Source organism: Aythya fuligula, chromosome 5 (genome assembly GCF_009819795.1).
Source record: "Aythya fuligula isolate bAytFul2 chromosome 5, bAytFul2.pri, whole genome shotgun sequence".
In the NCBI taxonomy this organism is placed as follows: domain Eukaryota; kingdom Metazoa; phylum Chordata; class Aves; order Anseriformes; family Anatidae; genus Aythya; species Aythya fuligula.
Window position 1 is genome coordinate 3441583 of NC_045563.1, and position 27357 is coordinate 3468939.

The 27357-nt window shown below is 41.4% G+C and overlaps 1 protein-coding gene across 3 annotated transcripts in view; it reads right to left on the minus strand.

The window, feature by feature from the left end:
- Positions 1–27357, minus strand: part of DDHD1 (DDHD domain containing 1) — a 65859-nt gene that overhangs the window by 9400 nt on the left and 29102 nt on the right. For all 3 annotated transcript variants that reach the window (XM_032188302.1, XM_032188303.1, XM_032188301.1), the window contains 4 exons: positions 16768–16874; positions 16520–16626; positions 4423–4685; positions 2129–2204 (listed from right to left, as the gene is read on the minus strand). In XM_032188302.1, the coding sequence (XP_032044193.1) occupies positions 2129–2204; positions 4423–4685; positions 16520–16626; positions 16768–16874 (553 nt within the window). The remainder of the gene's footprint in view (positions 1–2128; positions 2205–4422; positions 4686–16519; positions 16627–16767; positions 16875–27357) is intronic.

A 27357-nucleotide genomic window follows, 5' to 3' on the forward strand; every position in this document is an offset into this window, starting at 1 on the left:
TTACAGTTTACATTTATGTTCTGCCTTTTAGCCTGGAGGATCCCAAATTTCCTCCCACAGAGAGGAAATACAGACCTCTCCAGCAGCCTCTACCCATTCCTTTGCCCAGAAACGTTCTGCAGTTTTAACACAAAGAACAGAGAGTATCCATCAGTATTACATGGGGAATTTAACTGGACAGTTGTGCGTGGAACTACTCTGGCACATTTCTGTATTCAGTTTAAAGTCTTCCTCCTCTCCGATAAGGTTGCCCATCAGCATCCTATTAAACACTCATAGTTCTTGTACATGTGGTAGAACACTAGTATCCTACATAAATTTGTTGTTTTTGTCAATATTGACATCACTGTTAAATGAAGCTATATAGAAACCACAGGGTGAAGTACAAGCTGAAGCTTCTCCTGGAAGAGCTTCTGTAACCATAGGTGAATTAGAAGTGCTAAGGAATCACGAAGCACTTTGGGCCAGCACATTAACAAGTCCAGACTTAAATTAATTTCCATTCCCCAGTACTAGGGAGCAACTGAGGCACATCCTGCTCTCCCCTTCTATATTGTGATTGAATATCACCTCACAACACTGTTATTTTCATGAACCATAGAGTCATAAAGAGGTATCTATCACACCACGTTTTCATTTTCTGGCTAATCTTTTTCATTACAACTGTATGTACCCATTTGGTTGTGCAATACAGCCTAAGGAGATCAGGGACCACAGAGTCCAGCTGCCTGCATGGCACAGACCAAAGTAATTTGTGGATCAAGCATTTGCACTGAATAGTAGTAACTCATGACCACCTAGAGCTCTGGCCTGGCATGAAAGAGCCAAGGTGCTTACTAGTCAGTACCTCCAAAGCAGTTCCTTCTCTTTCAACAAGCTAGTCACCCTCAGATAGCTGGACTGGCTTGCTCATGACCAACAATTTTTCAATGTCATCCTGTAGAAAACCTTCCTTGGCAGAGGTCTCTTGCCATCAGATTCACAGAAAGCCTCCTTCTTCCCCTGGAGGTCTCCTCACCTCCCCTTGAGGTCTGTCTCCAGCGCAGTACTCAAGCAATGGGAGTCACCAGAGTAAAACACTACTTTACACTAGGAGCACTAGCATAAAGAAGTCAAACGTTTTTCTTTTAATCAGGGTAAGAAAAAGGATGCACAGTGTTGGAAAAATACCTAGCAGCAATTTGGTTTGATACAGTCCTCTCCTTCTACTTTTCTTTTCCCCTCCCTTGCTGCTTCCTCTAAAAAGCATCTGTTCAAAGAAATCTTCAGTTTAAGCAGAGCTGAGTGAAGAGTCATCTTTGCACAGAGCTAAAGGAGTATCAGTCTGGCTCCAGCTTCTTTGATGGCAGAGATAATGGCACAACATGTGTTTTTAAGCGGTGATAAAAAATGAGAAGGCTATGACAAATTGAATTATGGTTAGTTTCCTCTTTTTCATGGCTCAGGATTGACCTTGGCTTCTGGAAGTGCTTCTGAACTCAGAAGGAAAGAAAAATGGCAAGTTAAGAGCAATGATCTATTTTCTTCCCATCTATCATGTCACATTTTTATCATTTAATATTTTAGGATATAGTAGAGCAAATATAAAGTGTTGCAGATACCACGAAGAAGCTAGGAAATGTAACATAAATCCTAGCAATTTACAGAGCCGATTAGGAAGCAATCTATTAGGAAGCAATTAATGAGACTGAAAGTAACTTGTCCTAACTGTCAGACCAGAGTAATTTGGAAGGAAAATCCACTGCTGGAGGAAATTCCATCAGATTTCCTCAGAGGTGTGACATGGTAGAAGGAGTCCCCAAAGAAAATGGATTAGTTGACAAAATAGAAGTGAAAATTTTTAAGATACGTGATTGATGTAGTTTGCCAAATGGCTTTTACCTTCCCACACAGTTGTGCGTGTGTGTAATGTAACAATCTATACAGTAGCTTATGTATTTACATATAATCATATATATTTGTAATAAAACATAATATGAATATAGTAACACGTTTACACACATCCATACACATTCAAACTCTTCTACCAACATTATGTCTATGGACATGGAAAAAAAAAAAAGGCAGAATAACTCAAGTGCACTTTTACTGCAAGCAGAACATTTAGTAAACACCTAGACATACATACCTTAAATTTTAAGACAGGTGTTTTCGATATGGTGGATGCCTTTAAGCCTTGTAACCTCTCCTCAATCTCTCTCAACCTAGAAAATAAGGAGATCTTTCTGAGATACAAAAAATAAAATAAAATAAAATAAAATAAAATAAAATAAAATAAAATAAAATAAAATAAAATAAAATAAAATAAAATAAAATAAAATAAAATATAGCATTAACTTCTCTGATCCAAGCAGGCATTCCTGGAGGATCCAAGAGTTTTGTTTGCTAGGAACAAAACTGATGATGCCTGCTGATTTTTTTTTTTTCCTTTGAGGCAGTCCAGTTGATTAAGATCAATGTTTGTGAAATCCCGTTTCTCTGACAACAGGAGGAATCAATCAAGACATGACAGTTTCCTTGTTCATCACCCCAAGAACTTGGCTATCTGCCTTCCTAAAGAGCAGGTGTCTCACGTCCTGCTTCCTTGGTGGTTTTGCACCCAAATCAGCTGGGTTTTATTTGTTTGCTTCCTTTAACCAGAGCCACAGAAAACCCCATGGCTCAAGCATTATGGAGCTCTATATTTCGGTGGAGTATCTGTAGGACAGCATCCCACATTTTCAACTATCATGAAAAAAGGTCATTTACTTGTTCTTCTAGTCAGCATAAATTCAATAATAATAATAATAAAGAGCAGCTACAATACAAAATGCCTCCTATATAGGTAGAGCATTATGCCCTCTTCAGTGGAGGAAAAAACCAATCTCTTCAAGTTCTCCTAAAGCATTTTACAAACAAAAATGTTAAGCTTAACCTCTGTCATCCTGATGAGGGAGAAACAAGTCTGGAGCTAAAGCTTTCTGAAAAGTGGTACTCTCAAAAAAGTTACTATGCTTTAACGAACGTGTCTTAAAAAAGAAGGTATGTGGAATGCTCGACTGTTGTGAACTCCTTTCGAAGGGTTCCAATAAATTAACTCATGTTATTCTAAAATGTAGAATATTTATACATGCTGTCACATACCCTACTCAGGTATAAGTATTTCCAGAAATCCACTACATACTTGACAACCTTACAACACTAGGAATTCAGAAGAAAGCAAATATAAAACTGGCATCCTGTAGCATTTAAGACTGCATGACACTAAGGTGGTTCATGAACAGGAGAGCCACTCTATCTATTGCAGAAGTGCCTGTGTGAAATGGTACTTGAATTACCATGGATGAAACCTGAAACACTTCAGTGAACGCCTAAGGAGCTGGAGTGTAAGTGTGAAAATGGTAATTTTTCACTACTTACATGCCAGTAATATGCCTGAAAGCTAGCTTTACCACTAGGCAAGATTATTTGGTCTCTTACTTCCCTTCTCTCAGAAAGGTTGCACTTTATCCAGCCTTGCAGCTGTTAAGAGATGTTCTGTACCAATCTCTAATTACACACATACTGATTTCAAGCACTGCAAGAGATCTGATGCTGTATTAATGCTTCCCAAGTGCCACCAGTACTAAGATAGGTTTCTAGAAGGCACAAAAAGAACCATGACCGTAATTTATCCTCGCCTTCCCACTGAAAGACTGAAGTTCAAGCTCCTATTATTAGATTCTCTATTTACAAGGGCCTCATAGCACCTTGAAATCCAGGTTAGAATGGGGAAGGGACCTACAATGTCCCCTAATACTGAGAATCCCTACCAATGCTTGTAAGGCACCAAAACCAAGATCCAATCTGCCACAATGGGCAGTGCTGCTTTGCATGCAGAACTGCATTAACATTTCCAAATGGCAGCAGGCAGAAATTGGTAAATGATCCGCAGCAGAGCAGTAATCCCATAAGCCCAATCACAGTAATCACAGCATCTGTAATCCAGCTGGTGCAGCTCAATTTCCAAGCTGAGCCTTGGAGAAAACTTCTCATTTTCTCCAGAAACTTAGAAATTTCACTACTCAGGTTCTGAGTATTTCAGCTCACTGTCCACCTGCGAGCTACTTTGCTGTGTTTCTCCAGTCTCTTGAGGGCTAACGGTCTGACCTTCTCCTTTCCCTCCTGGCTAGGAGCAGCTCCCAGTGCCTGCAGGCAGTAAGCAGCAGCTACTTGTTTGGTTTTGGTACAGCCCTTAGGATGTGGGTTCAGAGCTCTTATTAGCAGTACCAGCTACCTCTGACTGCTTAGTCCTGTGTTTAGCTCTTACCACTGCCATTCAGCATCACCAGAGGAACAGCAGCCACAAAAGATAACAGCCATGTTGGGTTCTGGAAACACCCAAAGGACATCATCTAGGGATGTGTTTTTTTTCCCTTTCATAATCAGAAGGGGATGCATTACCGTTGTTTGGTTAGGTAAAGTTCTTCAAGTAAACGTTGCTCCTCATAACTCATCCAACTCTCCTCGAGCTCCTCCTCCTCCTTCTGCAGCAACTGCTCGTAAAGCCTGACGGGGTTCCAGCCAGTCATAATGTCATAGGTGATGACACAGCCCAGCGAGTGGGACACGATCGAGACTTTCCCTCCTTTCTCCTCAAATTCTGGATTCCGAGAGCAGAAAAGTGTGTAGAGTCGGTTCAGCTCCTGCTGCAGCCCCTTGACAAGCTGTTTTAAGACAGGAGAGGGAGAAAGTTTAACAACATCATCTTAACACTCCTGTTTGTGCATACTCATGCACTACAGAGACCAGCTTCTTGAGCATGCAGACTGAACAGGCACGATGGTCTATTTGCATAGGTTCAGGAGGTGAACAAAGCCTTAGGGTTGCTTCAACTCTTTTACTGTTCTAGAAACAGACCTCAAAATGCTCACCTGCAGAACAGATGAACGTGAGGGGCACTGGGTTTCTGATGGCAGAAACATGACTGTCACTGACCCCAGTTGTTCACCTCTTCCCTCCAGGCCCACCAGGAACCACCAGACCATGTGGTAACCCTAAAACTGCTGCACTGCACAGCCTAAGGCATGATATTGAAAGAAACCCTCAAATGAATAACAACCGTGCGTGAATTACTCAGCAACATCCTCACGAGATAAGCAATAGGTCTCTGTTTTCACTAGCAGCCCATTTGCTTGTTTCTTCCCCCATTTCTCCCTCTCAGCACTAAGTTTCTCCTCTGTTAGAGGTTCAGCTCCGTTTCTATCTACGGAGGCTGGAAGGAGCCTGGGCCACACGATCTGGAACCAGTTTGCATCTCTGCGACAAGCCCTGCACGTAAATGTTCCCTTCTCTATTCATCAAAACGAAATATCAGCATTCCTACCTCACTGCAAGGGACTGGGAAGATAAATCCACTAAAACTGATATGCTCAGACACTAAAGCGACAGCCTAAATGGGTTCTGAGAAAATATCCCAACCTGCTTTTGGATCTTTGTAAAGCATACTTCATCTCATTCAGCCTTTCATTATTCTGCCCACTGCCTATCTACAAGGAGGCTTTCTATCCTACTTCTACTCCTACCATATCACACCCAACGTATTTTTTCCAAAGAAATCAGAATGAAATAATGCTGGTAAAGAACAAAAAGCCTCACCTCAAGCAAAAGGAAGATAGGGGAAGAGAAAGAGTATAAATGAGACAGGTAAAGCTAGAATTTAAACATTTGATATAAACAATGCTAAGAAACAGAGTGGATATTTACTGGTTAAAGGTTTCTGGGAGATATTGGAGGAAAAATAGGAATGTAACATAGTTCTCAGACATCATAAGCTAATCTTATGATAATCTTATGATACTACCAAAATAAATACAGATTGGCCCTAAGTTAATTGAATCTCCTAGAGGGTTATCTGCTTCCAATCCTATACTTGTGTACATAAAAATAAATGTTAAGATTCACAGAAATATTTTTTAAAGAGAAATGAGAAAGCCAGAAGATTTAGAAATGTGACAAAACAAAAAGGCAGCTTTACTTGTGCTATTCAGCATGGTGACTGAGCAATGCTTCCCGACTGTGGCACAGAGGAGGACAAACAAGAAATTGCAAATCATTTCCTTGTTAGCAACAGGAAATTAGAGCTATAGAACATGTAATTTGAGCATGATTTTTCAAGTGCCTGAATCATTACTGAATATAAATATGAATGGCACTAGGACTGTCAGTGTCTGATGCACTCTTTACTGAGATAGAAACCACACAAGCCCTATCCCTCACAGCACTGTGAAATGATTAACAAAGCCTTGCGACAGCTCAGAGAGGAAAATATCAACATTCCCATTTTCGAGTCTTTTCACTGCGATGCGTTTGGCACTATGCAGACTTTGGGTGCAGCTTTCACACATGAACAGGCAGAGGTTTTTAGCAAGAGCTGAAAATAGAAATCAGGACTTGCTTTGGCTGGCTGGCATTTTCTCCGGTTAAAAAAAGGTTTTGATTACAATCCAGAACAAAATAACAGATCTGTTGAAACCAAAGCGGTTCAGGATTGTTGCCAGGAGCTCACAGATAAGAGGGAATGCTGCTCTCTGCTGTCTGTGTGCCTGGCTGTTGTGGTACCCTCCGAGGGAGCTGACACACATTGTTCTGCCATCGGGGACCTCAGCAAGGAGCCTGGGACCCCCAGACATGCAGTAGGTGCTCTGGCTGGAGCACGGGTTCAGAGCAGGCAGCGTAGAAATGCCAAGCAGGCTGGTGCTGGACTCATCGTGGCTTCCAGGTACTCTGTCAGTACAGAAGGGAGAGGAGCAATGCCGTGTCATCTTAAAAATCCTTAACAAGCTAAACCTGAAAGTCCTAAGCAATACATGCCAACATGCAACATTTTTTTTTCTCTGATGGGAAGTTAGAAATAACAGCTCAGCTACTCTCCTGTGTTGCTTGTTGCATTAAAGCTGTTGTCCCCAGTGTGCTGCCCAACTTAACTCAATAGTCCTGTGTTCTTTCTCCTTTACCATAGTCTTATTTCGGAGGAACAGCAGACACCTTCCAGGAAGGATCTTCTGTCAGCCTGCCCACTGCCCATCGGCACAGAGAGCATAAGTAACCTTCTGGCATCATGGCATTTCCTTATGAAGCTTTTGTTCTCTTGCCATTTTGGGGCGTAATACAGCAAATTCCTGGAAAGTCCTGGTTGGACACAATATCTAACCTTGCTTTTGACCGTCCTGCTCCTTAAAAACATGTTGTTACTGAGGAGATAGGCAAAAACATGGACAGCAACGAAACTGTTTGTGGATTTCCAAGTAGCAGTATATTTAAGTTTGCAAACCAGAGCACAATATATTTAATTCAAACTAGATCATCTGACAGATACTGTTTGTAAAATCCAAATCACCAGTTACCTAACTTTGTAGATTTGCTCTAGTAAAGCCTCCAGGTTTTGAAGCACTATGACTGGTTAATTTTTCTGCTATGACAAAAACAACTCTGATCAGACAACTGATCCTTTCGATATACAGTAAGGAAAAAAAAAAAAAACAACAGAAGGAAAAGAAAAAGCAGGTTCATTTTAAGTCCCAGCTACAAAATTATTTAGTTAAGCAGTCTATAAAGTTAAGATATTATTTAATCCTGATCTGCTTTCTTAGTCTTAAAAAGCACACAATACCCTGACCTGTAAAACAAAAGCTTGTTTTGAAAACGGTTTTAGCCTGGCAAGTATAATGTGAAGTGCTTTCAGATCTGTTTTGTAGTTACAGCCTGAACATATCCTAACCCACCATTATAAATACCTTCTATAAATATCAGTTGTCCTTATCAAAATCAACATTTCATTGAAATTAAATACAAACAGAGCCATCTATCAAATTTTCTCTCCTAAATTGGATTGTAAAGCTGACTTTCCCCCGCCCCTATCTACAGCTTGTCGTGTTTTTTTCCTCCCTTTAAATGGTTTATGGGAATCTGTTTAATGAAAAAAAGAAAAAAAATAAAGAAAAAAAACCAAACAGGTCCCCTTTCACCACCACCTCAGTGGCAGCTGCATGGTTTATACCTCGCTGTCAGATTGTAAGCGGAAGGTGCATCGCCCAGAGCCTGGTCTCCTGCTGGCAGAACTCCTCCTGCTCACACCTCAGCTATAACCGATGGCTTCCCAACAAGGAAGCCCTTTGCCCTCTGCTTTCCCTTGTGTTTCTGCCAACCCTAAGCCTTGCTGCCTGCTGCTCCATGGATCCATTACGTGCTTAGGAAACACCTGCTGTTCCTGCCTGAAAACAGGAAAGTAGGAATCATCCAGAAAAAAAAAAGAAAAAAAAAAGGTGAGTAGTGGAATGCAGCATGAGCCGACCCCTCTCTGTTTCCATCTCCCCTCTCCCCTCCTCATTTCCACCTTATTTTGGTGATCAGTGAGACTAAGCATTGACAAAGAGCCATTTCTGCAGCCCTTGCAGTACTGCTGTTCTTTGCCAGCCCCCCCCAGAAGGGCTTTTAGCACAGCTTTCCCCACAAAAAGGCTCCAGTTTCCACCCAACCCGTATCACCATCTCCTAAAGGCTTCTTGCACAGACTAAACAAGCTCAAATATCTCACACAAAAAGGATAAATGTGGCAGCAGTCAAGTGAGTCAATTTTTTTTTTCCACGCAGCTGCTCCCACAAACCCTGCTTGCTGCTCTGACTGCTAATCTGCTGGCTGCTAAGCTCTGTGTTACCCTCAGCTCTTCCAGGAGGGACCAGTGAAATGCAGCAGGCTTACGTGGCTGCTATGAGCAGATCAAACCACTGTAACAACGGGAACACTTCTTATTTCCTCAAGAACGGCCACATCAAATCCCTTCATCCCAGTTGAACCTTCCACCACAACGTTAGTTTAGCACCAGCCTGAGGACACTGTAATATTTGAAAGAAAGGTACAGAAAATCTTCCAACATTCCTGTTTTCCTTTCCAGAAAAGTCCTTTCCCTTTGTTCTGATTTCTGGGGAAGGAAAACCTGAGCACATTTTGCAGACCAATCGTTTCAGTGCAGAAGATTGCTGCAGGATTAAAATGCTAGGAACCTTACAAACGCACCACTGCAAATGCTCACGTATAACCAGAGAACATAAAACACGGATAAAAACAGACTTTACAACACCTAGAGCCTTTGATAGAGTCAAATTTCAAAGGCAGATTTTATAGCCAGTCATAATCAGGCAAATTAAGCAACCCACAATCCTCAGACCTGGTAGAGCGCCCTTATGTGCCATTACATTTTCAGACCTGCAAAAATAAAGCCACTCGAGACACAGCCTGTGACACAGTCTGACACAGCAGTATCCAAGTCATGGATGCATTTCTAAGATGTTTTATTTATCCCAAAGGGCAAGAGAGAGACCTGATTTCCAATGGTTAAAGATTTCAGTAACACATGGAGAAAAACAGCACAGGACCGAGCAGATGCCGCATGCTGCTACTGCTCTGCAGGGCTCTTTTGGGAAACTATTTCATTTTTGCTTCATGAAAAGCAGATTGATTATTAGCTGCCTGGAGCTCCCTTTATCAGCTGAACTTGTGCCAGCATATCTTCCGTGTAGGAAACTTAAGCTGACAGGATCAAGTTGCTGAGAAGTCACCAGCTTATATTCTGACAAACTGAGGTTAAGTGCTCTACGCCCTTTGCAAACTTAATTAAAAGCTGAGCAAAGAACGGTTTCTCTGCATATGTGTTGAGAGCCAGAGTGACAGTCATGCAATTTGAGGGGAAGACAAAGCTGAGGCTGACAATCCAGGCCTGATGGGTCACTGGGCCTGCTCTGATCTGGCCATAAATCCCCTCTGCTTTTCTGCTTCCCAATTACATGCCTGTCTGGCAGATCACTGCCAACACATAAACCAAACCAAACCCAAACAACTCATCCCAGCCCTTCAGGAGTCCTGGTGGCAAGGACATGTGCTGGTGAACACAAGATGGGAGCCTTGGCCAGACGAGACACAACACTGTCATCCTGGCAGAGGAGGGAGATGTGGCAAGACTGACCATATGGGCACAAGGATCAGGTCTCCAATCACCTTTTGGATGCCTGGGTATGCCTGGGCTGCTGAAGCATGAAGGGCAGTAAGTAAATGTGTAGGCAGTGAGATACGCAGAGCTGTCTCAGCTGAAGGCCCTCTGTGAAGAGCATTAAGAGCGCCCTGTGCTGAGCTAGAAAAAAACAAGCCTCTAAATCCTCATCACCAGCATCCAAAACAGCTGTTCATTCCTCTTCTGATGGAAAAAAGCCTTGTGAGACACAAGTGTAGATAAGCATGCCGATTTCTTGCAAAGCAGAAGGAAGTCGGCTATGTGTGTGGCAGACAAAGGCCTGGACCACCCCGAGGAGGCCCAGGCAGCAGGAAGAACTTCACCTCCCTGCATATCCCAGTGGGCAGATTGCTGGGGTAAAAGTGGGCTTTTCAGTGCATTCCAAATGTACCAGGGTAGAAAATGACACTTTCATTCAATATTCAGGAAATGATTTTTTTTTTTTTTCCAAAGAATAAAGACTACAAACCCTCTGCTGGCACCCTGACCAGAGAAGTGACCCAGAGATTGTGCTGCTCTTACTCAAATCCTCAATGGCCTGCTCGTGGCTGAAAACAGAATATAGCACTCTCATCTCAACCTCTCTGATCTGTCAAAGCCAACAAAAAAAAAAAAAGTTCTTCTCTTGGGCTCTATCGATTGTCCTCTTCTGGCACTGCTCTCAGCTCTGAGCACCCCCTTGTGAAACTTTCAGAGTGCCTTTCTGTCCTCTCCACGAGATCCTCACCGCTGGATATCTTCTCACATGAACAGCTTGAAGCCCAAGGGGAAAAAAAAAAACACAAAAAAACAACAAAAAACAATAACAGATAACTACATATTAAAAGGGAGTGCAGGAAACCTGACCTCTGCACCACTCCAGCTTGAACAGCATGAATGTTTTTGTAGGCTTCGTGGGAAAAGAATCTGAAGCAGATCTGAGAACTGTGAGCTCGGCGAGCAGCTCCCTCCAAACGTCAAGAGAACTTCAGGAAGAGAGTGCAAAATTGTAAGAAATTCAGCAAACAAGCAATAAGAAAGCATGTGGGCCAACTGAAGGTGGAAGAAGGTCTTCAAAAGCCAATGAAAATCTGCAGCTCAAGGATAGATTGTAAAGGAGCACAAAAACAAAAGCAAGAGGTGGGGAGGCTGCTCTGACCCTCCAGGATACAGGAGTTGTCACGCTGCCTGACGGCATCACGGATGGATGCCAGAAGAGTGTCACAACAACAGATGAGAGGCCAGAATGAGACTTAACTGTGTGAAAAGACAGGAACGGCTTCGTGTCTTAGCAACGTTACAGATAAAGGATCCACAGATCTGCCCAGACCCTAGCCTCTTTCCCACTACCCCTCTTTTTGTTGAAAAGCTGAGCCCAACCCGTTTCTAGCCAAGTCACAGCAGTCAAGGCTAAGTTTAGGTTCTGGCAGATCCAGTAACCTACCACTTTATGAAGCTGACAAGTGAATTAATCAAGCTGTGAAAGTGCTGGCAAGCAGCTCCCTGTTAGGTTCAAGGAAATAAGCAAAACCAGTGTTGAAATAGTCCAGTTAAAAATCTCCTGCTTCACATCCCTCTCCTTTTGAAGCACACACAAAAAAAGCTTTTTATTGCTGAAAGTAGTGAACCAGAGAAGAACATTTCGATTGCAAAACCTCTTATCAAAGCGGGATGAAATCTCTAGTAAAAATTAATTCCGGTTCCAACTTTGAAGAGCACAGTCATTAATCCCCTTTTTTCATGTGAAAAGCAAAGTGACAAGCCACTTCAAGGTGGCCAGTGCAGCCTGCCCAAGGGAGCAGAGCTATGTTGGCTGCATGTCACTGCGTCCTCCGGCCTCCTGAAGCCTGTAACACTCCCCCACGTCCCTGACCCTTCATTTCCTCTCGCCAGCTGGCGAGAAACATCCAATGCCCACTGCATTCATTCCCCCGCACGTCGGCTGTGGCGGAAGCAATCCATAAACATCTACTGATCTTCTGAGGCTATTGCAATATTGGAACTAGCATTTTAAAGGTCTTTCAGTGATGGATGCAGATGATATGAAGCCCGTATTGCAGGCACTTTCTGCCAAGACGTATCAATAATTCACAGCATTACAATTAGCCTGGAAGTAAGCACAGCGGAGGTCAGGAAAATAAGCACTTAGCAATATAATGAAGGTGACAACACGAAATTCGCTATGCATCAATTAGGCTTTTTAAACCCTGTCAGAACCATTTATTATTAAAGAAACACAGAACTACAGCAGCACGGATGTGACACAGTCACCCACTGGACACGCTAACAGCCCATATTACGTTACCAGAAATAGCACCAGCAAGGGCAGAATCAGTGTGAAATGACTGTTCATTTCGAAACAGGCACGTGGGCATCAAAATATCAGCTTAGTTTCGCTTGTTATTACGTCTGCAATGTTTAAACAGGGACTCTGCTTTCCTCGTCACGGAGCACCACACAGACGAGGAGCTGCAGTTCATTTGCAGCCTCACACGAATGCCACAACCGAATGGGAGGGCTGCAAACAACCCCCGGACTGATCTCTGAGACCAGGCTGCCTGAGACATTCACTGAATTATTGATACCTGTCTAGAGTTACATTACATGTCAAAAATCCAGAAGGTGCTTCTGACATTTCCCTACCAGGCTGCAGAAGAAACAATACCTGCAATCAGAGAGCGGGTTATCCACCAGGTTCCCGTAATGCCTCACTGAACAATCCAGCTGCATCCCAAGCAGCTGTCTGCTGTCTCATATGAAAGCTGATATGACAAGGTTTTTCCCTTTTTTTTTTTTTTTCTTTCCTTCAGTGGCTGCCCACTCGAATATCCCTTAGCAAGAGGTTTAAAGAGCGGTCAAAAGCTTTAAAGCAATGGCTACATTACTTCCAGATGTGGGGAGAAATCCTTTGAATTGGAAACAAAATTAGTATCAAAGTATAGTTAAGCACTGTCAGGTGGATAACAGATTTTGTTCTTCTCTAGGGTGAGCTCACTGCATTGTTCAATTCATTTCCAGGGGCACAGCAAAGTTTAATTAGCTCCTTTTGAGAAGCTTCTAAGATGTTTGGATGGAAAGCTTTAGGAGCACCAGCAGTATGCAAAGACTCAGGTTGGTGTTATGAAGTGGTGTGCAGGAACACTAATTCTGAGCAACGTGGGACTACGAGAATACTTGAAGACAAAGCTTGCTTCTGAGCTGGAATGAATACTCTGAGCAGACTGACCACGGAACATGGTGGGGAGATGGATACCACAATGCTGGTTTTCCACAGGAACACTCAGCTTGATGATACTGTCCTTAAACCGTGCAAAGTCAGGTCACAGGAAATAAAATGGGATAAGGAGGAGTAACTAAAAAAAAAATACAAGTCTCATTTCTGTAGCTAAAGGCAAAATAAAAGGTGAAAGGATGTACAACTATTTAATGACTAGGAGTTTACACAACTCCTGGCTAAGTGAGCAGAGATGTGATCAAGAGGTCACATCCCTGACAACACAGTGGCAGAGCATGAACTCTGTAGCTGAGTGAAGAAGAAAACCCGAATCCAAATATTTTGGCTACAACAACAGATTCATTTCAGAAATCTGTTGTTCAAGGTTTTAACATTACACCTGTAAATAGTGCTTTTTGGACAAATGCTTGCAATTCAAAGTGTACAACTTTGCTTTGAGAAAGCTGTAAGATTTATCAACGCAGACCGAATAAGGCAAGGTAATGATCAACCGGGGTGTCTTGTTGGGGTGAAATGTTTCAAGAAAATTCATAGAATCACAGGATGGTTTGGGTTACCCTGGCTCAGGCGTAGGACCTTGCACCTGAGGGCCTTGTAGAATCCCATGAGGTTCTCACAGGCCCACCCCTCAGGCCTGCCAAGGTCCCTCTGGATGGCAGCCCTTCCCTCCAGCACCACACTGCTTGGTGTCATCAACAAATGTGCTGAGGGCGCACTTAATCCTACTGTCCCTGTCATTAATAAAGATATTAAACAGTACCAGTCCCCATACAGACCCCTGAAGAATGCCATTTGTCCTTGGTCTCCACTTAGACATTGAGCCATTGACTGTAACTCTGAGTGTGACCATCCAGCCAATTTCTTACCCACCGACTGGTCCATCCATCAAATCTCTCCAATTTAGAGACAAGGATATCATGCAGGACAGCGTAAAATGTTTTGTACAAGTCCAAGTAGATGATGTCCATTGCTCTTCCCTTACTCACCAACGCTGTAACCCCATAGCAGAAGACACCAGATTTGTCAGGCATGATTTACCCTTAGTGAAGCCATGTCATCAATCACTTCTGCTTTCCCTGTGCCTTAGCACAGTTTCCAGGAGGATCTGCTCCATGATCTTGCTGGGCACAGAGGTGAGTCTCTGTTGTGTAGTTCACTTGATCTTCCTTTTTCCCTTTTCAAAAATTAGGGTTATGTTTCCCCTTTTCCAATCATGGGGCAATTCACTGAACTGCCACAACTTCTCAAATATGAAGGACAATGGCTTAACAACTTCATCTTTGAGTTCCCTCGAGACCTGTGGATGCCCCTCATCAGGTCCCACAGACTTGTGCACCTTCAGGTTCCTTAGTGGGTCTCAAACCTGATCTTCTTCTACAGTGTGTGGTTGTTCATTCTCCAAAAATTCAATTGATTTAGTGAAGAAAACAACTTCTGTAATCAGATCTAAATATAGCCACAGCACAGTTATTTGTCAATTCATACCTGAGGGATGGTAATATACCTGCAAAACTACAGCTCTTCTGGGCAATGAATTCAATTTTTCATGCATTGTTGGCCAGCACACTTAACCTTTACTTGCTAATCCATTTCCCATAAGATGCCAATAGGCATGCCAAGCCTCTAATGCACTTTAAAAATCTATTTTTGAGCTGCCAGAGAAGTTTTCTTCACTTGCCACAGAAGTTCACAGTGGTCTCAGTTCCACAACAGACAAGGAAACCTGATACACAGCTGGGAACCCAGGAGCCCTGAACAATGAACTTTGCATTACCAAGCAACAACAGAGCACAGCTTTCAGTACACTTATTCCTTGTGTTGGAAGCTTAAAAGGCTCGTAGCAATTTCAAAACCACTGCTGCTATCAGGAAAGTTATTATTATTAGGAAGTTTAGGTTTCACAATTACGTTGACAATCTAAAGTACTTAAACGTATTTAATTTTAATGAAAGGTAGCATCAGGTCCTCTGGTAAGCTTGGAAAATACCTTCCACAACCCCTAGTTTAACCATGCAGACTGAGCATGAAAGCTGCAAAAACACTACCATTGCTCCATATATAATGTAGTCAATAAAGAAAAACCTAGAATTGCTATAGAAAGTAATCCTAAAACCTCCCTACAGGGCTTTTCCAGGACGTGTGGCAAACAAAGGATGCTCTTGGGGTGATGCACTGTACACGTTTTATGGGGTACTTTGTCATTTATTCAAGGCTTTTCCATTTGATGAATGGGGTCACACTACAACTACACAGACAGGGCAAGAAAAAACAACAGCTTCTAGTATATGAACAGTCACCTAATAAACAGGTGACCATCCTGCTTTTCTTGCAAGGCCGAGCGTATACCTCTAATAAAACTGGCTTGGACACGTTTACAGATGCTGTCGGCCCATCTGACTTCACATTTGACAGAAATTAAATGACATGTCCAGAGATTTTGCAAGAGGTAAGAAGATGCCCAGCTCTCTGGAGTCCCATTGCTCAGAACGTGCAGATGTATGAAAACACTGTAAAAAACCTTCACATTTCTAAACTGCTGGTTTCTGCTCCAAACAAACTACTCTGATTAAAGTTTTTGCTGTTTTTCTACTTTTCTCTTTGTTAAAGCTCTGTATTTTGATTTCTTGGAGCGTAAATGTTATTTTTTTATGTTCATAATTTCTCTAAAAATACATGCCAAACTTAGGAGTCCCTTAACAGCAAGGATATATAAGGATCATCCTGCTGGATGTTTTCCAGATATTTTACACACATACTGGTAGGACAAAAGGAGAACCCAGTATCCCTAATTTTACAAAATTAAAGCCTCATGTCTTTCAGAGATGTTGAAGCTGCTGATTACTCCTCAATGATATTAAAAACCACCCTAAAATATTATATGCTTGCACACATGGTAATATTTCTTATTTTCTACTGTAGAATCACAAAAGACATTTCTATTGCTCCTCTGAAATAGATGCCTCTCTGTTCCTGTCTCAAATCCTAGGAAGAACTCTGCCAAATCCAGGTTATCTTCTCACAGATAGCTTCCCACAGGAAAACAAACCTGAATTTTGCCTATCCCTCGGATATAAGGCCAGCATTGAACTGAAAGCTTCTCCTGTCTCAGAAACAAGAAGTGAGGAGTGTCAGGGGTACAGAAGGAAGATCCCAGAGAACTGCACTTGCTGCCCATGCAATACCAGCAACTACAGATGATCATTATATACTTCCAAAGTTTTAGTATTCTTTATTCAGGGTCTCAGGAAAACAAAGAAACAAACAAAAAAGCAAACACTTACTTCATCTCTATAAAGAGGGCTTGTATAGTACATGATATCCATCGCACTGCTGTTCAGCATGTCCCTTAAACCTCGTACTTTATCTGGAGTAATGGAGTCCACAGTGTCTGAAAGAAAAGAGACCTGAGTTACATGCAGGAGAATGATAAAATCCCATCAAGGCACATGCAGAGGACACAGCGTGAAACTTCTGGGGACAATTTTGTAGACTGCAGCTACTGGAATAACAAAAGAATCAAGTAATGTACCTCCATCCAGGGTAAGTTTTGACCTCCATTCAACTGGAAGAAATTCAACATGGGTAGCAAGATTAGAAAAATACTTCTCTTCTATTTTTCTTGCAGTATCTCGCATCCTTACAAAAAGAAAGAAAGAACACGTTCCTGTTAAGACTAGTATTGGTGATCTTATCAAATAAAGTCAGTGCATCCACTCATTTCTCACATTACTACTTTTACTACAATGCATGCTTATTAACGTAGGTAAAATAAAATTGTGAGGTGAAGCAATTCCAGTACTTAAATTATCTTATAATTGAAAATTATGCATATTACATGCTCAAAAGAATTTATGAACTTTAAATATATTTTACTATAAGCCTAATAAACCATCCAAATTCAATTGAAAGAAATCTGTTAACGCTGACTGGTTTGGGCTAGAATGTGATCTAAAAATTAAGAATTCTATCACTGCCTTGAAATCCTGAAATCAACCATTTAATCCATTACGTAAGGAAGACAATTCAGTGCTTTTAAGCACAACGAAAACTATTAACAATATTGCTTGAAAAGTCAGAATTTTAATTTCTCATATCAAATTGGAGGGCTTAAGAGTCCTCAGAGTGAGAAATCGGATCATTTATTAGCATTTCAACTTACAGTAGCAGATGCAGAGTCTGTGTTTTTAAATTACTTTTCATTTTTAAAAGATATCTCAACATGAACATTGGTGGATGCATCCCTTGGAATGGACATAAAAAACTTAAAAATACCTCAAAACAAAATATATCTGAACCTCTCTGCTGTCTGGAGGAGAAAGGGAATACTGGCATATTACATTCCTTTAAAAATGCTACTTTACTACTGAGGCATGAAAGACCATCAGCAGTGGATGAAAAATAGCATGAAATTCTAGAAGAAGATGGTAAAAAATCCATGCATTCTATCAAAGACATTTAACAACCAGGGGAAGTGTTGTATTTTCCCTTCTTTCCTTTACGCTATACTTAGGTCCCAATGACATTAGCATTTCTGAAGATGAGCACAACAAACTAAATCTGACCGAGGGGCAGCAATGCTGCATTTCCAGCAGCTGGTTCCCAGTTAAAAATCAGAATTTTGTTTTGAGGCAAAGCCCAGAGTTCCAACATGTTTTATTCTGTTTTCAAAGCAAACCCCCTTCTAACGATTGCTGCAACCAAACGCACGATGACATTAAATCTCTTATCAGTAATTCCACAAATCCAAATGCGCTCCAGGTAAGTTTAACCCCCTGGCTGAGATACGTTCCTTGAATATATGAGTGCTCCTGTTCTGCTTCAGTAGAAATGCAACAGTTCAGCCTAAATCACTACCAGCACCTGAGACAGTAATCGCTTCAGCTGCTCTGTTTGATGGGCAAAACTATCCGCACTGAAACAGCACCAGCACTACGCAGGGATCCTGTATGGACAACTCGTGTCGAATTCCTGTCTTGAGTTTAAATCCATCTTTAGCTCTTTAAAATAAAGCCAGCAATACACAGCAGGTAGCTGAGACATGAAGTCGGGAGCTGCTCAAATCTCCTCCACGAGGTTGCCACAGGAGGTGACAATTCAGATAAAAAGGAAGAAGCACTGACAAAAGTCATTCTTAATTTCCCTCCGTAGTTGTTGCCCCGCACAGATCCGCCTCACTAACAGGATTTATGTCGCGCAGGGAAGCTGAAGGTGGATGTGGCCAGAGGAATGGACGCGGAGAGGAATTTCAGCTCCTACCAGCAGCTCATGAAGGCTGCAGAGGGATGTCACGGTAGCTTTGGGCAAAACACCTACTTTTTTTTTACTTTAGCCTCATCAGCTTCACAGTGTGGGAGAACACGCTTCACCGAGGAAGGAATATGAAAGCCAATGCCTTGCAAAAACATTTTCTACAAAAATAATTCTTTTTCTTAAATCGTCTTTTCTTTTGTTTTTCTCCTCAGGATAACGAAAAACATATGCTACAAAAAGGCAGGTCTGTGATACACCAAATTTTTAATTGAAGTGGGCAGTCAGAAACATTTTCCCATCAAAAAGTAGGTGTTGGTTATGAAAGAAAGGAAAAAAAGGGGAGTATCCTTTGACACACTGTGTTTCAAAATAGTTACTGATGGCATGACCAAGCAGTTAAGAAATGCAACTAATCAACATCTCTATTATTAAAGCCTGGTTTGATTGCACTCCTAATCTCCTAGTATCTAGTCCAATGAGATGGCAAAGGTTTACACACAGAATGTCCTTTCTGTATGATGGGGGGGAAAAAATCAGCAAGAAGACCTGCTTAAATCAGGGCTGATGAACCTCTTTGCTTAGGGCTGTGCAAGCTTTTTTGAGTATTTTTTGCATGTCATATGCAAAGCAAGCAAGCAATAAATATATACACACACAAGTAGTGGTGATTATGTATATTAAATGAAATAAAGAGACAAACCTTTCCTAGGTACTCTCCTTAACCTAGGAGAGTAGATCCTAAAAAGGATAAAGGAACAGTGTTGCTTTGCCCTAAACAGAGCTTTCAGTGCTCCTCATGAGCAATTCCAGCATGCCTTACAAGCAGTGTTTGTACAGGGAGAGTGACTGGTACTGGCTTAGGAAGGGAATTGTTAACATTTCTGTGCAGGTGTGTGTGGACTACACAGGCACAAAGTGACCCAGCCCTGCAAAGCACAGACCAAGCTGCCCCACCACCACGCACACAATGTGCTTTTGAGGACACTTTAAGAGCCTAAGGACACTTTGAGAGCCTAACTTCAGCTGCACAGATTATCAATAGGATAAAAATTCAGTATGTATAACATTCGTGGATTCCCTGCGTAACCAAAATTAAAGAAAAACACGCCTGTTTGAATAAAATCAGATAAATGCTCATACAGGGAAATGCAGGGACCTAAAATTCATGAGAAAAGTATTTGGCAATGCTGTCGGTTCTTTAGTATTGCTAAATCTGCTAAATTTTCTTAGCAAGAAGGACAGTGGCCAGCTAACTTGCATTCAGAAATAGCAAGTTTAGCAGTAGATCAGCAAATGAGCAGCAATCTAAAGCTGCTAGACTTAACAGCAGTAAAAGCACAGAAACGTTATATGAATAAAGCACAGATTTCTACATAGCAACGATGATTTTGTATGAAAGAACTTTTGTGTAACTCAGTCTTAACAGTTCAGGGAAAAACATCTAAACATTTTACCCATTAGTGGCTGCTATAAACATTACGAAGAAATAGCTGTTAGAGCTATTTACAAGCCCTGCTTCAAATAGGATGGCCTTCTTTTATCCTGCTGGTTATTAATCTGCTGATTTGATGGTTTTGTTTTCAAACACAGACGGGCGGCTGTTAGGTTTTTAACCCCCAAACCTCAGGAGGTTACGGGACAGCACAAGTCACCATCGAGCTGTGTCATGTCCAAAGCAAGGAGGCGGACAAATTGGAACCCACTGTCGGGAAACAAAATGCTCCTTGGTGCTCTTTGCCATGGAGTTTCTTCCTCTTCCAAAGGGCTCAAGTCTTACCAAAGCTGTTCATGGGTAAACTGATGGAGGATTTTTAACTGAAAGTCTTGTTTCTAAAGCTAGACTTAAAGAGTTTGGAAAAACAATGCAGCTAAGAAATTCTGTCAAAGCTTTTGTGAAAGCTTCAGGTCTCCCCTCCTAACAACTGTGCTAGTTTTGTGCCCTTTAGCAAAATACAAAATGCAATTTTAACTTTTAGGCTCCCACATCTTGATGGTTTCCCACCCTATCCGCTGTGGTTGCCCAGACATGGCGCATCCTTTGGCAGCAGAGCTCCAAATTTCTGCTAAAACAGATTATGGACAAACACTCAAACGCACGTGGGCATACTAGAAAATCAAAAGGCAACTCCGTGTGCATCCTCATCCTGTCTTGCAGAACACATTCTAGCAGAAGAGGTGGTCTGTTTCAACAGCTTTCTGTTAGCTGCCACATCACTGATGGCAGAGCAAGCATGCAGAAATTCCATTTCCAGTGCTGGTTCAGGTGTGCTTCTCCACTGCAACACACTGCACTGCACGCTAGCCTTAAGGAGCTGGTTAATACTACAAAGTGCTGACTGTTTTCAGATTACAAACTATATAGTTACTAAAAACTTCAAGTTTTTTGCCTACCACTAAAAATTCCTATGCAATCCCATTCAGCATTACTGGCCAAATACTGTCAGGAAGAGGTGCAATTATTCTCTCCCTCATTATTTTACAGCAGCAATATCACACCCATCTCCTGATCCCAAGAGCCACAGAGGCATTAAAACACATTAGCAGGACAATTCCCAGTGCAGCACATCTCATTTACAGTGAATGGCACTAGATGGCATCTCCCACTGATTTTCATCAACAGTTTTATATTTCAGATTTTGACCAAAACTGTGGAGTAATTGCCAAGCAGTGTGGCTGTACTCACACACAAAACACCAGAATATATACCTGCTGTATATACGCACACCTGTTTTGCTATTAAGACCTTTTTTTTTTTTTTAATACCTTCTTCTGGCTTAAAAAAAAATAAAAATCAGCTGTTTTATTAGATGGCAAGTCCCTCCAGCCACTTGCTAAATTAACACTAACTGAAGCGATAAAACCTCATCTAAACAGGCAGAGAATTATTCCCCTCTCCAATACAAACTGAAGTTGAAATATTGACCCCAGAGCAACAATTACTTAAATATATACATCCAAATACATGATAACAACTAAAATTTATGATTTTTCTATGAGAAAAACCATTCGAGCACAGATGCAGTGCATACTTTGGAAAGCGTTATGGCCTACTGCTATTTTGCATGCAGGAAGTAATGGCCTGAAAATAACTCTGAGACTCATGATAAATAAAATGTGTTTGTCTGCCTATCTCTGATAAAGCAATGTACTAATACTCCCAGAATTTTATAGGTATGCATCCTTGCATAAGTATAATCTAAGGGTGAATTAACATATTTACAATTACTGCTTTTTTTTTTTTTTTTTTTAAACTCTTACACTACTTGTTTTACTGTGCTGCAGCATTCAAATAGTACATAAGAAATTGAAATATTGGAGAGCTACAAACAACTTAGCTTCATCTAGTTCACAAACTTTATACAATCACCTTGAGTTGGTAATGGAGCAAAATAACTGAAGGGTTCAAAATGTTAATCATTTTATTTCCAAGTCATCTTTGCAGACTCTCTTCAGGCACATAATCCACAGCCAAGAATGAGGAAATGCTCCTGAATTTAAGAAGCTTACACCAGCCAGCTTCTTACTCTGAACTCTTGATTTAGGAGCTAAGGCAATGGGGCGAATGGCTGGGAAAAGGAAAGCCTTGAACAGTTTTCTTTCCTCTTCTCAACGTGAAGAAAATCCATACTCTAAATGCATGTTCTCAAAGTAAAGTGGGAATAATACATAATTGTGTACATATTTTTATGAAAACTTAAAAAAAAAATAAAATAAAAATGCAACATACTTTATTCCCAGAACACTACACTTTGCATTTTTTGTTCATCCATGGTAGAGATCTACTTAAAGTCTAAGAAAATAGTCTATAAAAATATATACAAATCTAAAATATATATTATTAATAATAATAATAGAGAGGCTATAAAAAATAGAGACTTGTTCTGCTGCTAACCCAGAAATAAAGCAGGCTAAAGCCATTCGTGGGTCACACACCTGGTAAATTATGCTCAAAAAGCACTGGTTTCATTACTCTGGAGCTCAGCACAGCAGAGCACGGCACTCCCTGCCTCTTTGAGGAAACAATATCCCAAGTTTTTGAGGACACTGGGGGCTGGGTTGAACTACATTTGGTAAGTCGAAGCGAGTAGTGGGCATGAGTAATAAAAAGTGAGTTTAGCTCAAGCCAGAGGAAATGAAAAGGACGCTGTGTTCAAAAGCTCAGCCACGTCTCAGAAATGCAAACTCGAGTTTTATTCAAGGCAGATTTCAAAGAGCAACTGCAAGACACGTGTTGTCTTCTGCCCCTGTTAGTCAGGGATTCACCTGCTCTCGGGCCTTAACTTATTCAGACCGCTGCTCCAGGATATAGGGAGACTCATTTTACTTCAGAGGAAAGATGAAAATTCTAGGAGGCAACCAGAATGAACACAGCCGTGATTCACACTTCATGCTCTACAAGCATAATGGGACTCTGGATGACCAAAGGAACCCAAGCTTCTTGGTTATGACTATGGGATCCCCAGGACAAGATCATGGAGGTCCAGGTACTCAAAATGCAGGTGCCTCCCTACCCAGCAGCATGGTTTTCCAACCAGCTGCAAGGATGTCCTTTGGTGAGATGCTACCTTTGGCACTGAAGCAGATCAGGCACTCCCTGTTCCCACTGCCTTACCCTGACGGTGCCTCCAATCATCCAAATAGGGTTCTGGGTCTTTGGGTAACTGCAGTGATCTGGATTATGGGGCTGTACAGTCAGTTGTGCTGCTGTGGGTAGGGAAAGTGTAACACTGGAGAGGAAGGGAGCAGGAACAGCTGCAGAGTTGTGCCTAAATCCTAAGCAGGCTATTGTACTTTTGGTCCAATATGCAATCGTGTTAGATAATTAATAAACACACACAGAACAAGCTCGTACAAGAGTATTAATACCCTAACCATCACCTTTTACCTCTTGGGCTGAACTCATTTACCTTCCAAAGAAAGCTCAAGTTGAAACCGGTACAGCCACTGTTACCGCCTGCATGCCTAACTGCAGAACGTGCAATTATTGCCAGCACCAAAGAATGGAAGACAAACACGTAATATGTAATGAAATGCTACCCTTAAATTGAAAATAAGCACAACTACCAAATGCATGAAAAGCCAAAAACATTGAAAACGTTCTACTAGGAAATCTTGATTTAAGATTCAAGCAGCAAATATTCAATGCATTGAAAGGCCTCTGAGAGGCTCTGCAAGGGCTTGCGTACCAGTGGAAATTTACCAAAACAGCTATTCTGAAGTAATTATAATGATAATCCACAATTAAAAAGCTTTCTAATGGGGCTTGCAATAAAAATGTAATTGGTGATTATGGAACGCCAAGATGATGTGCTTGTGCAGACAGCAATTTTGGGGCTACGAGCAGCAGCACAGGCAAATACAAATTTTGAATCAAAACAGAAGATTCAGACAGAGGCAGACAGATACCAGGGTTGGAGAAAGAGCAGCCAAGAAGCATTACAGCTATTATGGAAATACACAGACCAGTTACTCCATTCAATTATTAAGCACAGGAGTTTATAAAATTGAGAGGGTCAGCCTGTGGTAGAACAAGAGGATTTTTTTTAAAAGGAGGTTGGAAACATGGATAGCAACATTCCTAAATTCTATTTAGTATATTTAAGGACACCCCTCTCCACCCCTTCCAACACACACAACCTTAAAGCACAACTTCAACAAAATGAGACCAGGCTGCAGTGCACAAATATTCCAACTATGTGTGAAAGTATGTACAATTAAAAGATTATCTTCAAATTATCATCTTTTAAACGTTAACATTGTACCACATCAGAAATCCAGTAATGTCAGAATACTGCATCTGATGGCAAATCCTTTTTATATTACATACAAATACAGAATATAACTTCTTCCATTAAAAAAATGATTCCTTTTCTTCTGGAGCATCTCACAGAGCATTATTCTGTCCACGTTAGCTCAGCTGAATCATTGATCCAGCCTGGAGGAGGTACTGTCTCTTCTCAGACAAGTTCTGCTGTTAATATCAGCAATGACAGAAGCAGCTTGTTGTACCAGCTGCTGTGCTACATTTAGATAATAAATGTGTTTAACTTGACTGTGAAGAAACAAAATCATGTCACATCTTTTAAAGACCTGTTCATTCAAACGTTGATAAAACGCATCTTTTCCATTTACCTACTTAGAGGATGCCCTGCAACCCTAGCATCGAACCACATTAATGAGTAGACTGAACTCCATTTCTTAATGAAATTAGCGCATGCAATTTTAAATTACCCTGGAAGCAGGGTTCTGTTTTCAAGTCTGTGACCAACAGTATCTGCCTAATGATGCAGATACATCATGAGCTGTACCAGGTCCTTCTCGAGGCAGTAATCTGAGGACAGCATATCAAGTGAGCTCTGGTAGGGTCTCTCAACCCACCTGGGTTACAGAGAGAGCACTCCATGTCTGGGTTATAAGCTGCATTTTTGCATTTCTCTTTCTTTTCTCCTTCTTTTAATACCACTTGTTCAAGTGTGACTATGGTTTTATGCTATGAACTAAAGCGTTGCTCTCACGCAGGCTGAAATAAATACAAAAGCTTTACACCAGGGTAGATCGAACCAAAAAGAAGCAACAATATATGTACGTGGCAAAGACGAAATGCGGAAGAGAGGTTTTTCAGGATGGGAGAAAAGGAAGGAACCCGAGCAATCGTCCCCATCCAGAGATCCCACAGTCCCTTCAAGCACCATACCAAAAAAAAACGCAAGGTGTTGTGCAGTTCGCCTCTTCTTTCTACCCACCAGACTGTTGGAATAACACAGTTTACAGCAAGCTCTGCATTTACTTGCTTATCAAAGACACCAGACAGACCAGAGCAAAAGCAGCTTTCTATTTCTAAGGGACACACAATGCCTACCCCAGGGTTCCCACACAGGTAACATCTATTTCTCAAGTGACACACAAAGCTGAGCGCAACCCAAGACAGTGGTGAGCTCTGGGGGCTGCTAATGCTTTCTGCCACTGCTGGTGATATCCAGATACTGGTGAAGGAAGAAAGGAGGGATGGTGACACTGGTGGGCAGACTTAAGGCTTAAGCTCCAGATTTAGCATGGCTGCAACTACAGGCTTCCCATGAAAGCCTGCCTACCTGAAAGGAAACAACAATGAATTATTTGCTCTTTAGATTCTACTTTAAAGGGTCAAAAAATACTTCTGCCTGTCCTTCTAATCCTTTTTCAAAAGGCAACATTTGACTTCTCGTGTCCCTAATGCAAAAGAACATTAAAAAAAAAAAAAAAAAAAGTTAAAAAGAAAACCACACACACACACAGATCACAGATGAAAGCGCTAACAGAAAGTGTTAGTACGGCTTGTGAGAACTGCCACACTGTCGGCCTGGCAGACATTTCTTCTAAAATCTCTTCCTAGAACATATGGGATCTTCTCTACTGATAAGTTTTTTAAGCTATTAGAAAAAAATGAGATTTCAATCTAACACGATGCTTTCATTTTCTGATTTTGCACAGACAATTTATGCCAATAATTAGCATTTTAAAAGAATACGCAGTGCTGTCTGGTATTTCTTGAGGGTATCTGAGACCAGAGCAGAATTTACTGAAGCACAAAGAGTCTTGCTTCCCTTTTAGATTAATTAGCAGCCCATTCTATGACACATTTTAAGTCAGACTTCTTATGGAATGGACACCTATGCGCTGTGTCCTGAGCTAAAATTAATCCACACAGACAAACCCTGTATGTATTTTCAATGCAAAATGGGGTGGGAGGAAAGAAAAAGACAAAACGACTCCAAGGTGGAAGTTTTATTTCTGGTAGCTGTTGAAACAACAACTTATATTTAGGACGCTTGCATTACCAGTGCAATTGGCTCCTACAAAAATGTAAGTTTTTACATTTATCTTGGTGACTAGTTTCAGATTTTTATCAAAAAAGGTTTCTCTCTCCAGTTTTGCTTGCTTGCTCTTAAACACCACAAATGTAAGAGAATCAAAGTGCTACACAAGGAGAGTAGGGAGTAGCAGGTTGATGCTTTGAGATGACAAATGACACAGCAGTGAAATCAAGAGGCCTAATCTACTGTACCAGAGGACATGAGTGGAACCACGAGCTGAATGAACACAAGAGCCTGCTGACACGATGGCACCTCTGTCACTCACATGAGTACTGACCTACATAGTTGTTAATTTACCATGAAATCAGCAGTCTTAGCTCTACACATGCCTTAACAAGAGGCACTGGGTGTGCTACTATTGCTGTTGACTCTGAAGGGAAGCGGAACTATTTGGGACACATGTAGTAAACCATCCATACAACAGAGATCTGCAGTTAGCACTTTTAGCCTTCTCTTTCAGCTAATGAAGCATTCCTTAACACCACCTTGTCCCCACAGTGCTGTCATCAAGACTTTACAACTCCTTCTAATATTCAACAAAGGTGTTTTCAGGGACAGCACTCTCAATAACTTGGGAGTTTCTCCTCCTATTCACCAGCACTCTAAGTGGCCTTCTGAATTAGCTCGGATGTCAAATCAAAAAACATCTGCAAACCAAGCTTCACAAAAGACTTTTCATTAAAAGATCCCATAAGCATTTAATTCTGTTGTACTTTTCATCAGACTTCTGTGTTCAGAACTCAGTGAGTAGACTCTCAACTTGAGCTTCCCACTGTATTAAGTAACTCGGCACTGGTAGGAATGCCAACATTCATGCAATCCCCTCATTTTCCCTCTCTTACCAGCATGCATTTCACTTGCTCGCTGTTCTGACAACCAGCAGGAGCAATGAATGGAGATTCCCCTTGATTTTGATCAAAATCTCTCCCCACCCAGTTGGCAAAGGCACTGAGAACCAGTGCTAGAAATCCACTGACCAGCCCCCTGTCTTAAAGCAAAGTCTTAAGCATTGGTCA